At 44.7% G+C, this 16591-nt stretch overlaps 2 protein-coding genes across 17 annotated transcripts in view; one reads left to right on the forward strand and one right to left on the reverse strand.

Moving 5' to 3' along the window:
- RALGPS1 (Ral GEF with PH domain and SH3 binding motif 1) overlaps positions 1-16591 on the reverse strand; it is a 469715-nt gene that overhangs the window by 148099 nt on the left and 305025 nt on the right. The gene's annotated exons all lie outside the window — the stretch shown is intronic.
- The window catches only part of ANGPTL2 (angiopoietin like 2), a 34667-nt gene that overhangs the window by 4826 nt on the left and 13250 nt on the right, over positions 1-16591 (forward strand). The window contains exons 2-3 of one of the 3 annotated variants that reach the window (XM_058302907.2): positions 1923-2122; positions 8655-9520. In XM_058302907.2, coding sequence (XP_058158890.1) covers positions 8704-9520 — 817 coding nt within the window. In that variant the 5' untranslated portion in view covers positions 1923-2122; positions 8655-8703. The remainder of the gene's footprint in view (positions 1-1922; positions 2123-8654; positions 9521-16591) is intronic. The other 2 variants (XM_058302908.2, XM_058302909.1) reach the window with 2 other exon arrangements.

Below are 16591 nucleotides of genomic sequence, written 5' to 3' on the forward strand. Positions count from 1 at the left end.
GTGGAATGCATGCATGAATGAATGAATGAATGAATGAATGAAGCCAGCAAATCTCAGACCCAAGCTCTCAAGCATATAAGCCTTTCAATCCCAGGGCACCATGCCATGCCCCTATGTGTCATCCAGCCAAAGTCTCTTCTGGTATACTTCCCCTCACACACTGTGCCCCTGCCCAACTCTACTCCTGCTGGATTAGGTGCCCACACTGCCACCTGAGCCACCCATCAGGGTATTGATCACCCAGCACTACAAATGCCTGCTCTCTATCTCACTTACTAATGTAGGACCATTGAGGGTAGGGGCCTTGCCTGCCTTGTTCTTACTCTATCTCTGGCTGCTGGCAGCATGGCTAGCAGAGGGGAAAAGCTCAGGAAATATGTGGAATGAATATTTCCACATATTTCCTATTTAGTTCCTATTTAGTAACCCAGGTTCCATCCTGGGTACTGGATATTCAGAGAAATAATTCACCATGACCCTACTTTTATGAAGCTCACAGTCTGGAAGTATACAACCACATGAGTACAATCTATGTCTTGGGGGCTGTGATGAGCTATGGGAGCTCTAGAAGGGAGTGGAGACCTCACTGAGAATGAATGGTCTCAAAGGGAAGTGGACTTTCTAGGTAAACTTAGAAAAGAAGACAGGGATTCATCAGGGAAGATAGTGAGGGAAGGGCTGAAGCAAAAGGAATAGCATGTACAAAGGCAGGGAGGAATGAAAATAGGCTTTGCTGAAAGCCCTGGAGCAATGTTCAATGTGGACTGCAGAGGAGAGAGTACCTGAAGGCAAGGAGGTCAGTGAGGATTGTGTGGATAAGAAATCTGGTTCTGGAGTAGATAAACCTGGTTCCAAGTCTTGCCTCATTTCCTCATCTGTGAAATGGGGATAAATATGGTTCCTGCCTTACAGAGTTACTGGAATTGGTGAGATAGGCACAAAAAGTGCTTGTTACAGTACTTCACGGAAAAGCCCATCCCAACAGGCCAAGGTGGTCCTGGTGCCAATCACTCAGCCTGGACCAAAAGAGCAGATCCAGGGAAAGCCAAGATTTCCCAAGAAGTCACCTTCGGGCAATGCTGCCCACTCAGTCCCTGGCTTCTCCCTTTCATCTAAGATTCCCCCAGCTCCACACACCAGGCACTGGAAATGCAGCAGCCAACTCAGAAGCCAGGCTCTGAAATGGCTTCTGCAGACTCTCCCCTGCCTCAGTTCTGTTGGCCAAGACTCCTGGCACAGAGAGCTCAGTGCGTGGGCTTTGGGGGAATCTCAAAATGGTTCCCAAATAATGCACTGTGAAAAATTAACAGCAGTATCCTTGTTCCCCTGGCAAAGGCAACTACCTCCCCACTGCCTAACCACATCCCTTCTTGCCCTATGATCTCACAGTGACCACAACCCGCCTCCTCCATAAACTCAGTCCTTCCCTGGAGCCAGCAACTTAACAGTGGCAGAAGAACCCCTTCCAGTCCCTCCACCCGAATTTCATTATTACAGGCAAATCTACTCCTAGACTATCAGCTTCTATGGTCCATGCCTGTCTTCCCAACACTCATGGCAAGGTCAGGCCCAGATTGTAGCAATACAAAACTGACTGTCTGTTTGGGAAGGCTAACTAAACAGGTATGGATGGATAGATGGATGGGTGGATGGGAAATTGGATGGATGGGATACAAATGGTTTAGTCAAAGGTCTTATGAAAGATAAGCTGATAGGATCTGAGAACTGGTTCAAGACTCTCTGAGTGTCCACACAATCTTTTGGTGGGGAATAATTCACAGGATTAGGCTGAGAGGGGGTGGCAGTTGGAGATCTGGATACTCCCTCCCTGGCCTCCAGGTTGATGGTGAATCACCCAGGACAAATGATGCATAGTCCCTTCTCCAGGATTTCTAAAGTAAGAATACCACTGCTCACCTTAGGTGTCCATTTGAGGTCTCACCACCTGGATGATCAAGAAGCTTTTTCTAACATCCAACAAAACTTACCCCTGTGCTGACCTGAAAGCCGTTTCTACTTATTCACTCAACAGTGACTAAGAAGTGATCTACATCCCTGCCACTAATTAAACATACGAACAAGCACCTTTTATTCATATTGGCTGGAGACAATATTACTGGAGGTAAGAACATAGACCTTGCAGTCAGACAGCTAAATCTCACTCCTGATATTTACTGTTAAGTGACCTTTGAAAAGTAACCTAATCTTTCCAGACTTGGGTTTCCTCAACTGCAAAACACAGATAATAATATCTTATTATCCTAGGTAAGCGGGCAATATAATTTGTTCCCCAATCAGGATATTTTTGAGTGAAATGGGTTGCTATTAATAATTACAAAAGACAGCAGGCCTCAATTGAAGCAAACCATAACATATGTGCTCCCTTACTCATAGGTTTGTAAGAGTTTAGATAGAGCAGGTAGAGCACAGCTGGACACACAGTTAGTTTACAACAAGCAAATGAAAGCTGTTATTATCAAAACGACTGGTCATGTGGTTAACTAGGTCCTCTATGGCCTTTTCTTCTGGACTCTCTCTTTATCTGGACCCTTTTCCTATTCTGGATTACCAATTGGTTTGAGTACCACCCCAATGGTAAACCATATATTTCAACCAGTTTTAGTAGGAATAACTGTTGTCAATTGTGAAGTTTTGATTTGCATCTATTTTGTTCTGATATTGGTTTAACAATCGTGATTCAGGTTCAAGTTAATCAGACTACTCGTGCTCAGCTCAAGTTGCTAGCTGTCCAGAACCCACATGTTAGGTGCTAGCTGGGCACACTGGAGGCCAGGCAGCAGTTTCAGATTGCCACAATGCCTCAGTAGAGGCCCTCTCCTCAGGCCTCTTGAAGTGCTGGGATGCCACCTTTGGCCTGGACTGAGGCTCAATCCTCATCTGTGACCACGAATGATGGGATAGGACTGGCTGGGGGAGAGGTGGGTTCTGTGAGTCCTTCATCTCATACTGATGATGAAATACCATTCTGAGAGCTGGATTAAATTTGGAGGTTTACCTGGGTCAGCTATTCTGGGGATCCCAAGAACTGTCCTATCTTCCTTCTGCCTGGGGAGTCAGAGAACAATCTCTTTGGGGTTTCCTTTCACTTTGGCACTTTTGTTTTTATACATTCTTCATGATATATTTTATTTTGGGGTATATTTTGGGGTTCTGTTACTGACTCTGTGAGACAGTAACTGGGAGACCTTTGGTAAGTGACCCAGGGTCTTCAAATCTCAATAGTTTCCTCATCTGAAAATGGGGATAATTGTCAACCCTGTTGTGAGACTAAAAAGTTAACAAATATATAAAATGCCTAGACTGTGAATGTGAGTTGTGCCCCCTAGTGTTGCATAGTGCACAGCTTGGGCCACCACACATGGTGACCTTGAAGTAGTAGGTCTACCTTCCCAGGACGGGTGGAGAATTGATTTAATGTATATAAAGTGCTTTGGTCACAATAATAATTGGCTGTAATTATTATTTTTATTATTTGAACTTTTCTTAATTCCTAATCTTTGGGGTAAGAACTCAAAAGATTACCCAGGTCAACAGCTTCAATGTTACAAAAACGATCCTTGCCACCAAGTGGCTTTGCCTGGGCTATAGGACCATGGCAGTGAGAGGGATGTAGACACACAGTGTGTGGCTCCATTACACCAGGCCCATTTGGGACACTCAGAAATAGCCCACCAGAGTCTAGGTGAGACCCAAGCCCCGGGGAGCCTATCTTCCAGAGTGCAAAGGCAATCACGTGGCATGGTCTACACTGGCCTTACTTGTGGAGAGGGAAAAACCATACATAATGGAAACTCCTCACAATACAATGTGGAAAAACAACTTCAAGAATAGTTTTTAATTTAATCTCTAAGCCAAGGAAAACAGTTGGATCTGCTTTTCTTTGTTGGTCATAGGAAGAAACTGAAGAGCATCACTTTGATTGCAGTTGAGTTCTTCTCCAGGCCTAAGATGGCTGGAATGCTAGGAGTTATTTCTCTTGGGATGCAATTAGTTGAATAAATATCAAGAGAGTGAAAGTAAACAAACTTATTATTGCCCATTAAGAACTGCCAAACTAGCAAATAACTGGTATGTGTGTGGGGGGGGGGTGGAGGGGGGAGTAAGGTTAAAATCTTTAAGGAAAATAAATGACTACAAGGCTGAGGGCAGCACAAAGAGCACAGGACTTGATGTCAGCCAGATCTGAGTTCTAGGCCTAGTTCTGCCTCTCATCTGCTGTGTTTCTGAACAGATCACTTAATCTATCTGGATTTGAGAGTCTTCATTTATAAAATGCGGTGAATAACCTTACTGGACAATGCATGTCAGGCACCCAGCATGGTGCCCTGTTCCTTTGCTTCCTTCTGTTCAAAGTCACTCCTGGTAAGCCCAGGCCCATGGAAATAGCTTCAAGACTAGTCTCACCACTAGCAATGCAACCTTGAGCAAGTTCACCTTTATAAGCTTCAATTTCCTCACCCTCAAAATAGGCATAATAATAATAATCAGCTCTGAATGTTTTGTAATGATTAAATGAGATCATGTGTATGCAAAGGGCTTTGTAAGCCTTAACACTTGAACAAGTGTTAGTTGTCAAGTTTGGTTTACTTTTTAATCTGTCATAAGAAATGCTCTTTAAAGACATCACGGGTTTATGATTATATTTGCATATTTTTTGCCTCCTCATCCTGTACCCAGCACAGTGCAAGAAGCTAGAGACACCAAGAGATCCAGGGCCCAGACTAATGAGTTGACTATTTCAGGGTCTGAACATCTGAGGCCAATAGAACTCCTGGGTTAGAGCCTAGCTCTGTGACATGGATCAAGTGATTTCAATTCTTCCTCTGTAAAATAGCAATAATAATAGTATCTCCTCACAGGTTACTGTAAGGATTCAAAAAGATAAGAAAAGTGCTCATCTTTGATGTGCTCATCACATAGGTCTGACACATATTCTGCATCTTCATGTTAGGTTTTATTGGTTGCTGTCTTTGTTTTTCTAATCTTTAATTTCCCATGTTCTTTACCTCAGGAGAGAGGCAGGTTAGATTACACTCATTTCACAGAAAAGGCTTAGCCTTCAGGATCTCAAGTCCAAGTGACAGAGCTTCACTGGGGGAAGCTATGAGAGTTCACACTTGGGAAGGTACAGAACTCAACTATAAACAGCGCAGCTCTCCTAGGTCTTGAGACCAGGGAAGACTTGGAAGCCAGCCCTTTCCTCGAGACAAGTTGCCTCCCTGTGTCTTTTTAGTGGCTTCTTGGCTAAGCTGGAGGCCAGCGCCAGCAGAGAGAGGTATTTGTCACTAGCTGCTGCAGGTGAACTGCCTGCAGAAGGCAGCAAACCTGGCAGGCCTGCCCTAGCTGGGCGGGTGACTCCTCCCCATTGTTCTCAGGCAGGCACAGCCGCCAGCATAGGAGTGGCCAAAGCCAGCACAGGAGTGGCCAAAGCACCGTTGGAAACCAGGCAAACACATACAAACTCAGCCCGGTTTCCACTGACGTCACTGCAACCCTACCTCGTAGCAAAACCCAAACCAGGACACGTGCACACCTTTTCCTGCCTGACGGGAAAGGCCTGAGCTAGCTATCAGGATCATGCTTGGGCTTTCCCGTTCAAGTGGAAAGCAGCTGAGCAAGGCCCTGGGGAGCACAGAGTCTGTTTCGTAAACGGCCAGCTGGCTGGCACAAGATGGAGCCTGGACCCAGACTGCTTACCTGAGAAGGCCCCAAAGTGGCCCAGAAAAGCAAAACTTCTGTACTGGTTATTATTTTAGCATAAATTAATATGAAACCAGAAAGCAGTGGTGCTAATTCCTTTATACTATTAAAAACCAGATTAAGTACAATTCCTGGGTGGTCATTCAGTGTTTGAAGGTTTGACTCCATCAGACAAGGGCTGAGTTCTGGTTCTGCCATCTTTCAGCTGTGTGATTTTAGGCAAGTCTCTTAGCCTCTGAGTCTCATTTCCTAATCTACAAATGGAAATAACAGTATATACCTTATAAAGGGCATTGTCAGTATCCAGTAAAGTAAGAAAACTCTTGCATAATGCCTAGTGAAGGATCAGACACATAGTAGGCACTCGGTAAGGGCCTTATCTTGGAGGGCTTTGGAGACCTGTTAGCCTTTTCTCAGAGATGGGGAGTCAGAGGAGAGTCCTGAGTAGAAGAGTGACCCGATCAGACTTTTTAAAAGGATCACTCTGGCTGCTAGGTTAAAAACAGACTGTAGAGTGAGCAAGGGCAGGAGTAGGGAGCCCCGCTTAGGGAGCCCAGCGAGAGTTGAAGGTGGGTTACCAGGGTGGTGGAAGGGGAGGTGGGGAGAAACCAGGATTCTGGAAATATTTCTAGGATATTGCTATTATAATTTGGTGGTGACTTAGATGTGGGATATGAAAGAGACATAAACGATGGATGACTCCAACGTTTCTGGGCTGAGCAACTAGAAGAATGGAATTGCCATTTACTACAAAAAAAAAAAATGGAATGAACAGATTGGGATGGGGTGTAGGGAAAGCTAGGAGTTCATTTTTGATTAAGTTCAATTTGAGATGTTTAGTAGTTGAGTGGTAATATAAAAAAAGCAGTTGGATATTTGAGTATGGACTCAAGAGGAGAGGTACAGACAGCAGAATGTGGTACTCATTGGAGACTGAAGGTAATTAAAGTTTGGACAAGATCACTACGGTAAAGAAGAGATCTGAGCACTGAGGTCTAGGGACACTCACAGCATTAAAAGGACAGGAATATGAGCATGAATCAGCAAAAAAGGAATAGCCAGTGAGCTAGGAGGAAAGGGTGGCATCCTAAAAAGGAAGTTCAAGATGGGAATGATCAACCATGCCTGCATTGCTGAGAGACAAAGTATTGAATAAGATGAGGATTGAGAACAGGCAAACACATGCAGGGGTGTCCCCTGCGTAGGGGAGCCCCACGCGCAAGGAGTGCGCCCCATAAGGAGAGCCGCCCAGTGCGAAAGAAAGTGCAGCCTGCCTAAGAATGGCGCCGCACACACGGAGAGCTGACACAAGATGACGCAGCAAAAAGAAACACAGATTCCTGTGCCACTGATAACAACAGAAGCAGACAGAGAAACAAGACGCAGCAAATAGACAGAGAACAGACAACTGGGGGTGTGGGGGGGTGGTAAGGGGAGAGAAATAAATAAACAAATCTTTCATTAAAAAAAAAAAAAGAGAGAACAGGCAAACAGACGCCACTGGTGATACTGTCTGTGCAGCAGGAGGGCAGAGGAGGGGTAAGGCCTGATGGGAGAGGGCTCAAGAGAGAACAGGAAGAGAAGAATTGGAAACAGTGTAGGCAACTGTTTAGAGGGTTTTGCTAAAAAGGGGAGGAGAAAAATGGAAAAGTAGCTGGAAAGGGGACTTGAGGTCAAGAGGATTTTCTTTAAGTTGAGAGAAATAACAGCCTGACTGTAGGAAAAATATGATCATACAACAGAGATGGGGGAGAAGTGCTAAAGCAACATCCTCGAGTAGGCAAGAGGAGTGATGGGAGCAAGTCTGTTTCCTCCCTCTTGGCTAACTCCTACTCATCCCTTAAGGGTCAGAATAAAGGTCACTTTCTCAGGGAAGCTTTCCTGAACCTCCAATTAGGTCAGAAGCCCTGTTATCCTTTCACAGAACATGAGACTTCTGCTTCATAGTACATACAAACAGTGTAAAGATGTGTAAGCCCAGTGAGGGCAGGGGTTGGGTATGTCCTGTATGCAGCTGAATCTCTAGCTTGGCATATAGTAGATGCTCAATGGATATCTAGTGAAGGAATGAACAGTCCAAGAATAGAACTGAAACAAATCCTCAGACACGTGTCTGTTTTCTGCTCCCGTATGATTTAATCATATTGCAATGATAGGACTGTGCAGTTCCTGGCTGTTGCAAATATCTGGATTTAGAAAAGCTCATCTGTTTGTTCCTGTTTGGGCTCTGCAGCTCAGCTAACACACAGACCAAAGCACGTGACCGGACACATCCTTCCACTGACATCGCCCACTACAATCTGAATGCATTCCATATTGTGTCTAGCAATTCATTCGTTTAATGAATATTTGCTAAAAGCCTGCTTAGTGCGATATCCTGGGGATACAGGATTGAATGAGACACACAGTGCCTGCCCTTATGAAGCTTAAAGTCCTAGTAGAGGATGTCAACATTAAACGGAACTGTGATTCATCACAAAAGGAATTTTTGGATGGTTAGAAATTGTAGAGTGGGGAGAGTTAGCCATCTGAGCCGTCTGAGATAGGAAGAGAAGGGAGCTCAAACAATCCTTGCTCCACCTCTCCTCTCCAGCTTCAATCTGCCCTGATGTGGTGCTCAGGCTCCAGGCCAAGAGCTTAGCAAAAGGGCTAGGAGCATGGAGCTTGATCCAGGAGCAGAAAAGCTGTGGTCTTCTACTGTTAGATGCCCTGGTTCCCTCCCTTTTCCTTTCTACCTCTGCTGAGGCCTGTCTGTCCCCTTCTCTTGCTTCCAGTACGGTTGCCCTCCTCTCTGGTTCCAGGAGAGTAGACTATGGCCTCTTGAGCTGTATTCAGAGAAAGATCTGCCTCATAGGAAGGCTGAGATCATTTATGGTCCAGGTCACTGGAAGTGATGGATCCATCACTGATTCTCCCCTTCTGTTTACTTTCAGATTTTCATAGACTTGATTCACAAAGAATAACCACCATCTTGCAAGGACCATGAGACCACTGTGTGTGACATGCTGGTGGCTGGGACTGCTGGCCACCATGGGAGCTGTTGCAGGGCAGGAAGATGGTTTTGAGGGCACTGAAGAGGGCACCCAAAATGAGTTCATTTACCTGAATAGGTACAAGCGGGCAGGTGAGTCCCTGGACAAGTGCACCTACACCTTCATTGTGCCCCAGCAGCGGGTCACAGGTGCCATCTGTGTCAACTCCAAGGAGCCTGAGGTGCTCCTGGAGAACCGAGTGCACAAGCAGGAGCTGGAGCTGCTCAACAATGAGCTGCTCAAGCAGAAGCGGCAGATTGAAACGCTGCAGCAGCTGGTGGAGGTGGATGGTGGCATCGTGAGTGAGGTGAAGTTGCTGCGCAAGGAGAGCCGCAACATGAACTCACGGGTCACGCAGCTGTACATGCAGCTTCTGCATGAGATCATCCGCAAGCGGGACAATGCGCTGGAGCTCTCCCAGCTGGAGAACAGGATCCTCAACCAGACAGCGGACATGCTGCAGCTGGCCAGCAAGTACAAGGACCTGGAGCACAAGTACCAGCACCTGGCCACACTGGCCCACAACCAATCAGAGATCATTGCACAGCTTGAGGAGCACTGCCAGCGGGTGCCTGCAGCCAGACCCATCCCTCAGCCACCCCCTGCCACACCGCCCCGGGTCTATCAGCCACCCACTTACAACCGTATCATCAATCAGATCTCCACCAATGAGATTCAAAGTGACCAGAACTTGAAAGTGCTGCCACCACCTCTACCCACCATGCCTATCCTCACCAGCCTCCCATCCTCCACAGACAAGCCATCAGGTAAGTCCTTCCAGGATCTCTATCCACTTGGGCCTCAGATCCAGGCTCCAGGCTTCCCTTGGCTGTGACCACAAGTGGGAGGAAATCCACAGCAAGTTGGAGGTGGGCCAACAGACTTGCCCAATTCCCCAGAAATCCCTTGGGTCAAGTCACTGGAGCCATTGGGGTGAGAGGGGGACTCTAATATCTATCCTTAGATGGATATTCAAAGGTAGAACTAGGAAGCAGGAAAAGTCTTAGAAGGAAACAAATGTTCTCAGACTTCTGACAGGAAAGAATCCAAAGCCTGAAGTCTTTTAGGTTCTGTACTAGATACTCTGTGTTGGCAAACAGGATGTCTCTCCTGCAAACTTGTGAACCCCAGGCTCCAGTGTCATCCCTGGCACAGAGCTGGCATTTGGTAAATACTCACTGAATTAAAAAACAGGTCAAATAAAAAGTGTTATCACTTTAAATGTATGATAAACACATTTTAGGAGCTAGGGGATAGAAATGAGTACCTTCAAAAGCCCACACATTTCCTAGAGTCTGCTACTGTTTATAATCTTCAATGATGATTCCATACATTTCTAAATACACATTTCATTTTAAAATATGGTAATTCTCAGAATAGAGAGGAATGGGGTTTTTGATGGAGAGGAAGCAGCCACAGTAGGTTTTAAAGTTTGGCCAAGATACTGCACTGGCATTTTCATGTATATTTTACCATTAACCCTTGCAGCTCCAATTTACAGACAAGCTCAGAGCAGTTAAGTGACTTGCTCATAGGCTTAGGATACTCAGGCTGGATTTGAATTCAGGTCATTTCTCTTTGTATCTAGGACTGATAGTTTCCTTTGGCCTTGGTCCTTTATCTTAAAACAAGGAAATAGAAATAGATAGCCCCATAAAAATAAAAAACAAATAAACAAACAAAAAAGAAAGAGATAGCCCCTTTCTAGCTTTGGCAATTCTATAGCTGATGACTGACTCTTCTATACAAAAGTCTGTTTTAAATGAGAAGCTCCAAAAGAGAAGGCACAGTGTACTAATATATTGTGGTAAAATATCCAGAAGGTAAAACAAGCCCTTGAATGTTGTCATAATCCTAACAGTGAGTTGGCTGGTCTCAGGGGTTACATAAAGGATCTCCTCTCTCCTAAGCATCTATATTTTTTCAAAAGATTTATTTTATTTATTTATCACCCCCCCCCCCCATTGTTTATACTTAGTCTGCTCGTCTTCTCTTTGGAAGGCACCAGGAACTGAACCAACCTGGGCCCTCCTATGTGGGAAAGAGGTGCTCAATCACTTGAGCCATCTCAGCTCCCTGGTTTTTTGTGTCTCTCATTCTGTTTCCTCTTTGTTGTGTCATCTTGTTGTGCCAGCTTGCCTTCTCCAGGGGGCCCCAGGAAACAAACCTGGGACTTCCCATGTGGTAGGCAGGAGCTAAATTGCTTGAACCACATCTGCTTCCCCATCTCTGGTTTCTGAATCAATAATTCCAAGTCATTCCTGACCTTGAATTGAGCTGAAAGGCATACAGTGTAGGAGTAAAGACCTGGGTTTGTATTCAGGTATACAGGCTCTATCCCTTATTAGCTATGTACTCATAAGAAAGTTACTTAATTCCTCTGAGTCTCAATTTCCTCCTCTGTAAAATGGGGATGAGTGTTATAACATCACAGAGTAGCTGTGGAAACTCAGTGCAATCAACTATGTAATATTATGCCATGTAGTATAGCCAACATTGGCTGAACCCCTACTCTAAGCCCATCACAGTACTAGATGTAGGGGAGCTGGTAACAAACGATGGCTTCTGACCTCTAGGAACTCAGTCTGGGAGAGGTGGCAGCAGCATTGCACCTGGGATCCATCCAGTACCCATCATTTCTGTCCCCTAAAATTAGCACATCTAGTCTGAGATAGGATTTCTCTGGGAGGTAGCGTTTGGCAAAGTCAAGTTTTCCAGAACCTTGTAGGAATTGACAGGGCCAACATACCAAAGTACCTGAAATCAGGAATGCAGTGAAAACCCTGGGCTGTGCAGTCACTGTGTAACACTGCCTGTGCACAGTGCCACCCAGAGGGGCATAGGAGCGGTCACAGATATACTAAGATGGCACTACTGAGTATCAGAAGGGAAAGGGAGAACTAAGGTGGGGACTTCTGCATTGCATCTTGAAGGATCTGTAAGAGTTCACTATGTGGGCTTAGGAGTTTAAAATATGAAGTATTAATGCGTTCCTGATGTATCTGGAGCCCATGCAAAGACCCAGGGGGCACTGCCCTATTCCTGGCATTCTAAGCAGTCTGATACCCTATTTCTTCATGTTCATATTCCAACACAGGCTGTGGTACTGGTAAGAGAGCCTGTGTGCTGTGTGTAATTCCAAGGTGACTGCAAATACCCTACCCCTTTTTCTGCCACATAAGAACGCATGGAAGGAAATAGTGGTGATTTTATTTTTCAGATAACTTGAATGCACTATTTATCTTTTTTTTTTTTTTTAAAGCAAAGCCCTCATAAATTTTGGTACTTGTCAGTAACAGATTTCTTGAGACCCATCTCATAATTGATATTAAGCACTCACTTGTAGAAACTGAATGGGCAGACAGAGCCCATGAGTAGAATGGCTGGAGGGAGCCTTCCTCTTTCCTGGTGTCAGACTAAACTGGAGGAGAAAGCAGATAGCCTCTCTACCCAGCTCCAAAGGCCAGCATGGACCCAGGTGGGTCGGCCTCAGCCAATCAGCAGAGGGCTCTTATCAGGCCTGATCTGAAAGCCTGCCGAACTGGCTCTGGACCTGGAAAACAAAACCCTCTTCTGTACTCTCAACCCAACAGATCCTTTGTTCTCTGGGACAAAGCTCAGCCAGAAACACCTTTGCAATTAAACACCTTTGCATCCAAATCTTGACAGCTTATAAATCTTTCATTCTGCAACCTCAGAGCTATCCACTCTTCCTCATTGTCTGGGCCTTACAGCCCACAGCATGCCCTTCCCCAAGGGAATGAGGAAGCTGCCACCCACTTATCTAAAAATGTACTCACTGGCATGTTCCCAGCCAGAGAAAGTAACAAGGTCCAGGTCAGTTAAGTGAGGGAGACCCAGGCAGTGTCAGCCTCCCTGGCTTCTCACCTGGGCTAGTCCTGGCTCTTTCAGGTCTGGCCAGAGCTAGGGGAATTTCAGTTAGGATGATGTTTATTATTAGGCCTAGACCAAATGACCCTGCAGCCCCTTTCCCTGTGGGTCCTGCTGTTGCCTCTCTCCCTCCCTTCCCCTTCCTCTTCCCTCTTTCTCACACTTATACAATCCTAGACTTTCTCCTCCTCTTTTAGCAGGTGCGCCTGCATGCATGCACACACATACACACCTGTCAATCAGGTCCGTAAAAAGGAAGGCTGCAGGGGTTGTTCTCCAAGAGGCAAGAGGCAAAGTAAAAGAATGAGTGCCTCAGCTCCGGTCTTCTTCTAGGATAAGTTCTGGAAAGTACTGGAATTGTTTCTCAGCTCACCCCAGGCAGAGTCACACATATGCTAGCCTTCCTGCCATAGCCCCTATCCTAGGAAGACTCATCAGGAAGGAGAAGGCAGTGCTACAACTCACTGCCACAGTAAGAGCTAGTCTGAAATAAATCTTCAAAAGCAAAAGGAGTAGGCACTTCTGTAGTAGCTGGTTTCTCTCCTGGGAAAGAGAACACAACCAGTTCAGTTTGTTGAGAAAGGGCCATAAAATATTAAAACTTTTAGTTACACTCAGATCCCCTAGCATAGCTTTCCCATCACAAAGCCTGTCAGTGGCAGAGCCAGGATCAGTCCCTAGACTTGTAACTTCCAGGTTCAGAAAGGTTAAGTAACTTGCCTAAGATTACACAGCTAGTATATGATTCAGTCAAGGCTAAAACCCAGGTCTGTCATAACCACTCTGGGATATTGCACATTTCCAAGGAAAAGCTGGAGGGCAACTGGTGTGAAAATCACTATATGAATGCTTGACTTGGCCCCAGCTGTCAGCTGCTTAGAACCTGACCCATCATCACTATTTCATAGTACTAGGTTTCAAGCAGCTATTTGAATATAAGCTCTAGAAACAGGGTTGGTGGATTTGTTATTAGAACCCTCTTGGTTATAAAAACATGAAACACTGTCACTTTGAACCTACCAACACCGTACGCTCCCTTGCCCAGGCCTAGGTGGAACCAACTGAGTTCTCCAATAGAAAACATAGTATCTACCTGATTTCTAATAAATGAGCCCAACCAAAGTTGCAGAGGACAAATCTAGACACATTCTCTGGGGTTACTTCTACTCAACATTTCAAGGTTTGGCTAAATCCCAGTAGATAATATCTGCCCTTGGGGTCACATTAGGTGACAACCACATGCTTCACTAATAATATGATGCACACATGGAAACCACCTCACCACAGGTGTATACAGTCAGGAAGGCACAGAAAATTTGAAGAGAATGTTTCCTAAATCAAGCCCTGCGCCCCCCCTATTTTATTTCCCCCTATAAGGTAGGAAATATGTACATTAGGTAGTGGTTCCCTAGAACAATGGTATGTTTTAAAATAGAGAATTAAATATATCGCACTGTGTTTTCCATTCTTTCCAGAGATTAAGCAATCATCAATTCAGGTAAAAAGGTACTGGTTCCAGGTACAGATCAGCTCTAGCAGAATGGGCTTCTGAGCGTGAAGCAATATAGAGAGTTGGAGAAGCATTGGGGTATCTTGATGATGGTGAGAATGACTGTGGCTACCACTGATTCACCTCTTAAGGTCACAGAAGCACCCAGGTCTCCTGCCACCAGAGCTTGTGGTCTTTTCACTGTATTATACTTTCTCCCTAACATTTTATTGTTAAACAAAAGATTACTAAATTCATTACAAACTACAAGATCCAGTTATATTTCAAAGAGCATTCTTTGCTAGCTTCTTCATAAACAGAAGGCACTCAAGTTCAAGAAGGGTCATCTTGCTTCTTATTTTGCTTTCTCTTTTCACCTCTCTGACACCTTAGGGGAACTTATCACAAAGGAACCTTTTGAGTATGATAGGAAGCTATTCCTCTATTTCTCAGACGGTTTTCCAAGGAAGACATTTGGCCAAATACTCAGGGTATTTACAGTCCCAGGAAGTAAACTATCAACTTGTCATTGTAAAAGTCTGATGATTTGGCATCATCTTGTGGTCTGGACTTCCCAAAAGTTTGGCAATTGGCAAATTGAAAGCAATCTAGAAAATTCTGGAGATGAGGTAACTGGCCAGTTCACTAATCACACAAATGGATTGCTCTGGTGAATTTACACAGATGACTATCATAACTCTGAGGTGCCACACAAACATGATAAAGATAGCATCATACTACAGAGGGTCTAAAATTAAGTTGGTTGAATCTGCCAACTCCAATCGTTATTATGCTACTGTAAAAGTAATGATGCATGCTTCCTGGTGGTTTCTATCAGCATCAGTAAAAAGGACTCAGGCAGTCCTTCCTACATTACAAACAGTCCTTCCTACAATCCTGGCATCACTACATAATGTTGAAAATAATCCTGATGATCCTGCCCTGAACCTCAAGATAAGCCAGTGGAGCTACAGGACCTAGAGTACTTTAAGTCAACCTTTTAAAAAAATGAGTAATAGATTTTTTTGAGTTAAAAAATCTATTGTGTTAAAGTTACTGTATATACAGAAAAAATTCTAAGAAAGAAATTTAATTTAAATGACAAATACATCTTTTAAGAAAAAAGTCTAAATGGTGAGGTTAAGATATTTTAGGTGGTATCTCTAGAGTAATGTCCAAATGAACAGAATATCCCAACATCTAGCCATCCCACACACACTGTACAGACCACCAGATTCCCCATAGTAAGGTTTCCTTTTCCGGGGTTTGGTCTAGATGCTGATTTTGCCCTGTGGTGGGGTCTCTGTTTATTCTCAAGCTGGAAAGACTAGAATGAAAAAAATAAAGGGAATATAGTTCACACACTGTGAGGAGCTGGGAGATGGAGGAAGGCACGTGGAACACTGACTCTCAGCACTAGACTGGGAAGATCAACACATACTCACTGCTCCTGAAAAAAGTCCTGCCCCAAGGAGCCCACAGTCTAATGAGGAGACAGACCCTCAACTAATCAAATGCTTGGCAATTACTATACTACAGGGCAGTACAAAGAACCAAGGCTTGGAAGGCAGACCTGAGTAAACAGCATGTAAAGTACCTGGCTGGTGAAAGGCACTAGATATCCGGTAGTCATCATTATTATATTCTAATAGAGATAAATATATAAGGCATTATGGGAGAATTAAGTAGCTCTTATGGGGTTAAAGGAAGACTTCCTGGAGGAAGTGGTAAGGGCTGAGGGCCTTGCAGATATTGCTTTCAGAGCCACTGTGAACAATCATTAAGAAATCATGAAGACCAGGTTTAAGGCTGTGCAAATATCCTGTTTTCAGAAAGAGAAAAGTACATACCAAGTGGCTTGTGGTCAAGTCCAAGTAAGATTATAGAAAAGATTATAAAGAGGAGTTTGTGAGCATTTGGAAAATAAAGTGGTGATCAATAAAAGCCAAGAGAGGTTCTCTAAGGACAAGCCCCAGGAATAAGCCAAACTAAGCTGATTCCCTTTCTTGGAAAGGGTTAATAGGCTGGTGTACCACAAGCACACTAAGTGTCCAGAGTTCGGGGATTGTGATCGTGGGTCTGACAAACGCTTCCATGATGTGTCTATAGACCACCACCACCAATCGCTGTCTCGATCATTCAGGAGCCTTTGTGCACTGCCCACCTCTGCATCCAGTGAGTTCCCTCCTCCAGCAGCCTCAGGCACCACTGACCACTGCCTCCAGGAAGCCTCAGGGCTTCATTCCCTTCAGTCCCAGGGAGCCACAGTGGGTTGCTCACCTCTGAGCTCAAAGCGCTTCCAGTCTACATATTGTTTTTTTAAATTATGGCTTTAAAGTTACTGTTTCTCCTGAACAAGTGCACTGATGAAATCTAGGCACGGGCAAAATGTTTCTGTTACTTGGAAAGTAATACCGCAAATGCCCATTTATCCCGAAGTCAAACAGGAAGAAACAGG

The sequence above is a fragment of the Dasypus novemcinctus genome, chromosome 8 (assembly GCF_030445035.2).
Source record: "Dasypus novemcinctus isolate mDasNov1 chromosome 8, mDasNov1.1.hap2, whole genome shotgun sequence".
Lineage (NCBI taxonomy): Eukaryota > Metazoa > Chordata > Mammalia > Cingulata > Dasypodidae > Dasypus > Dasypus novemcinctus.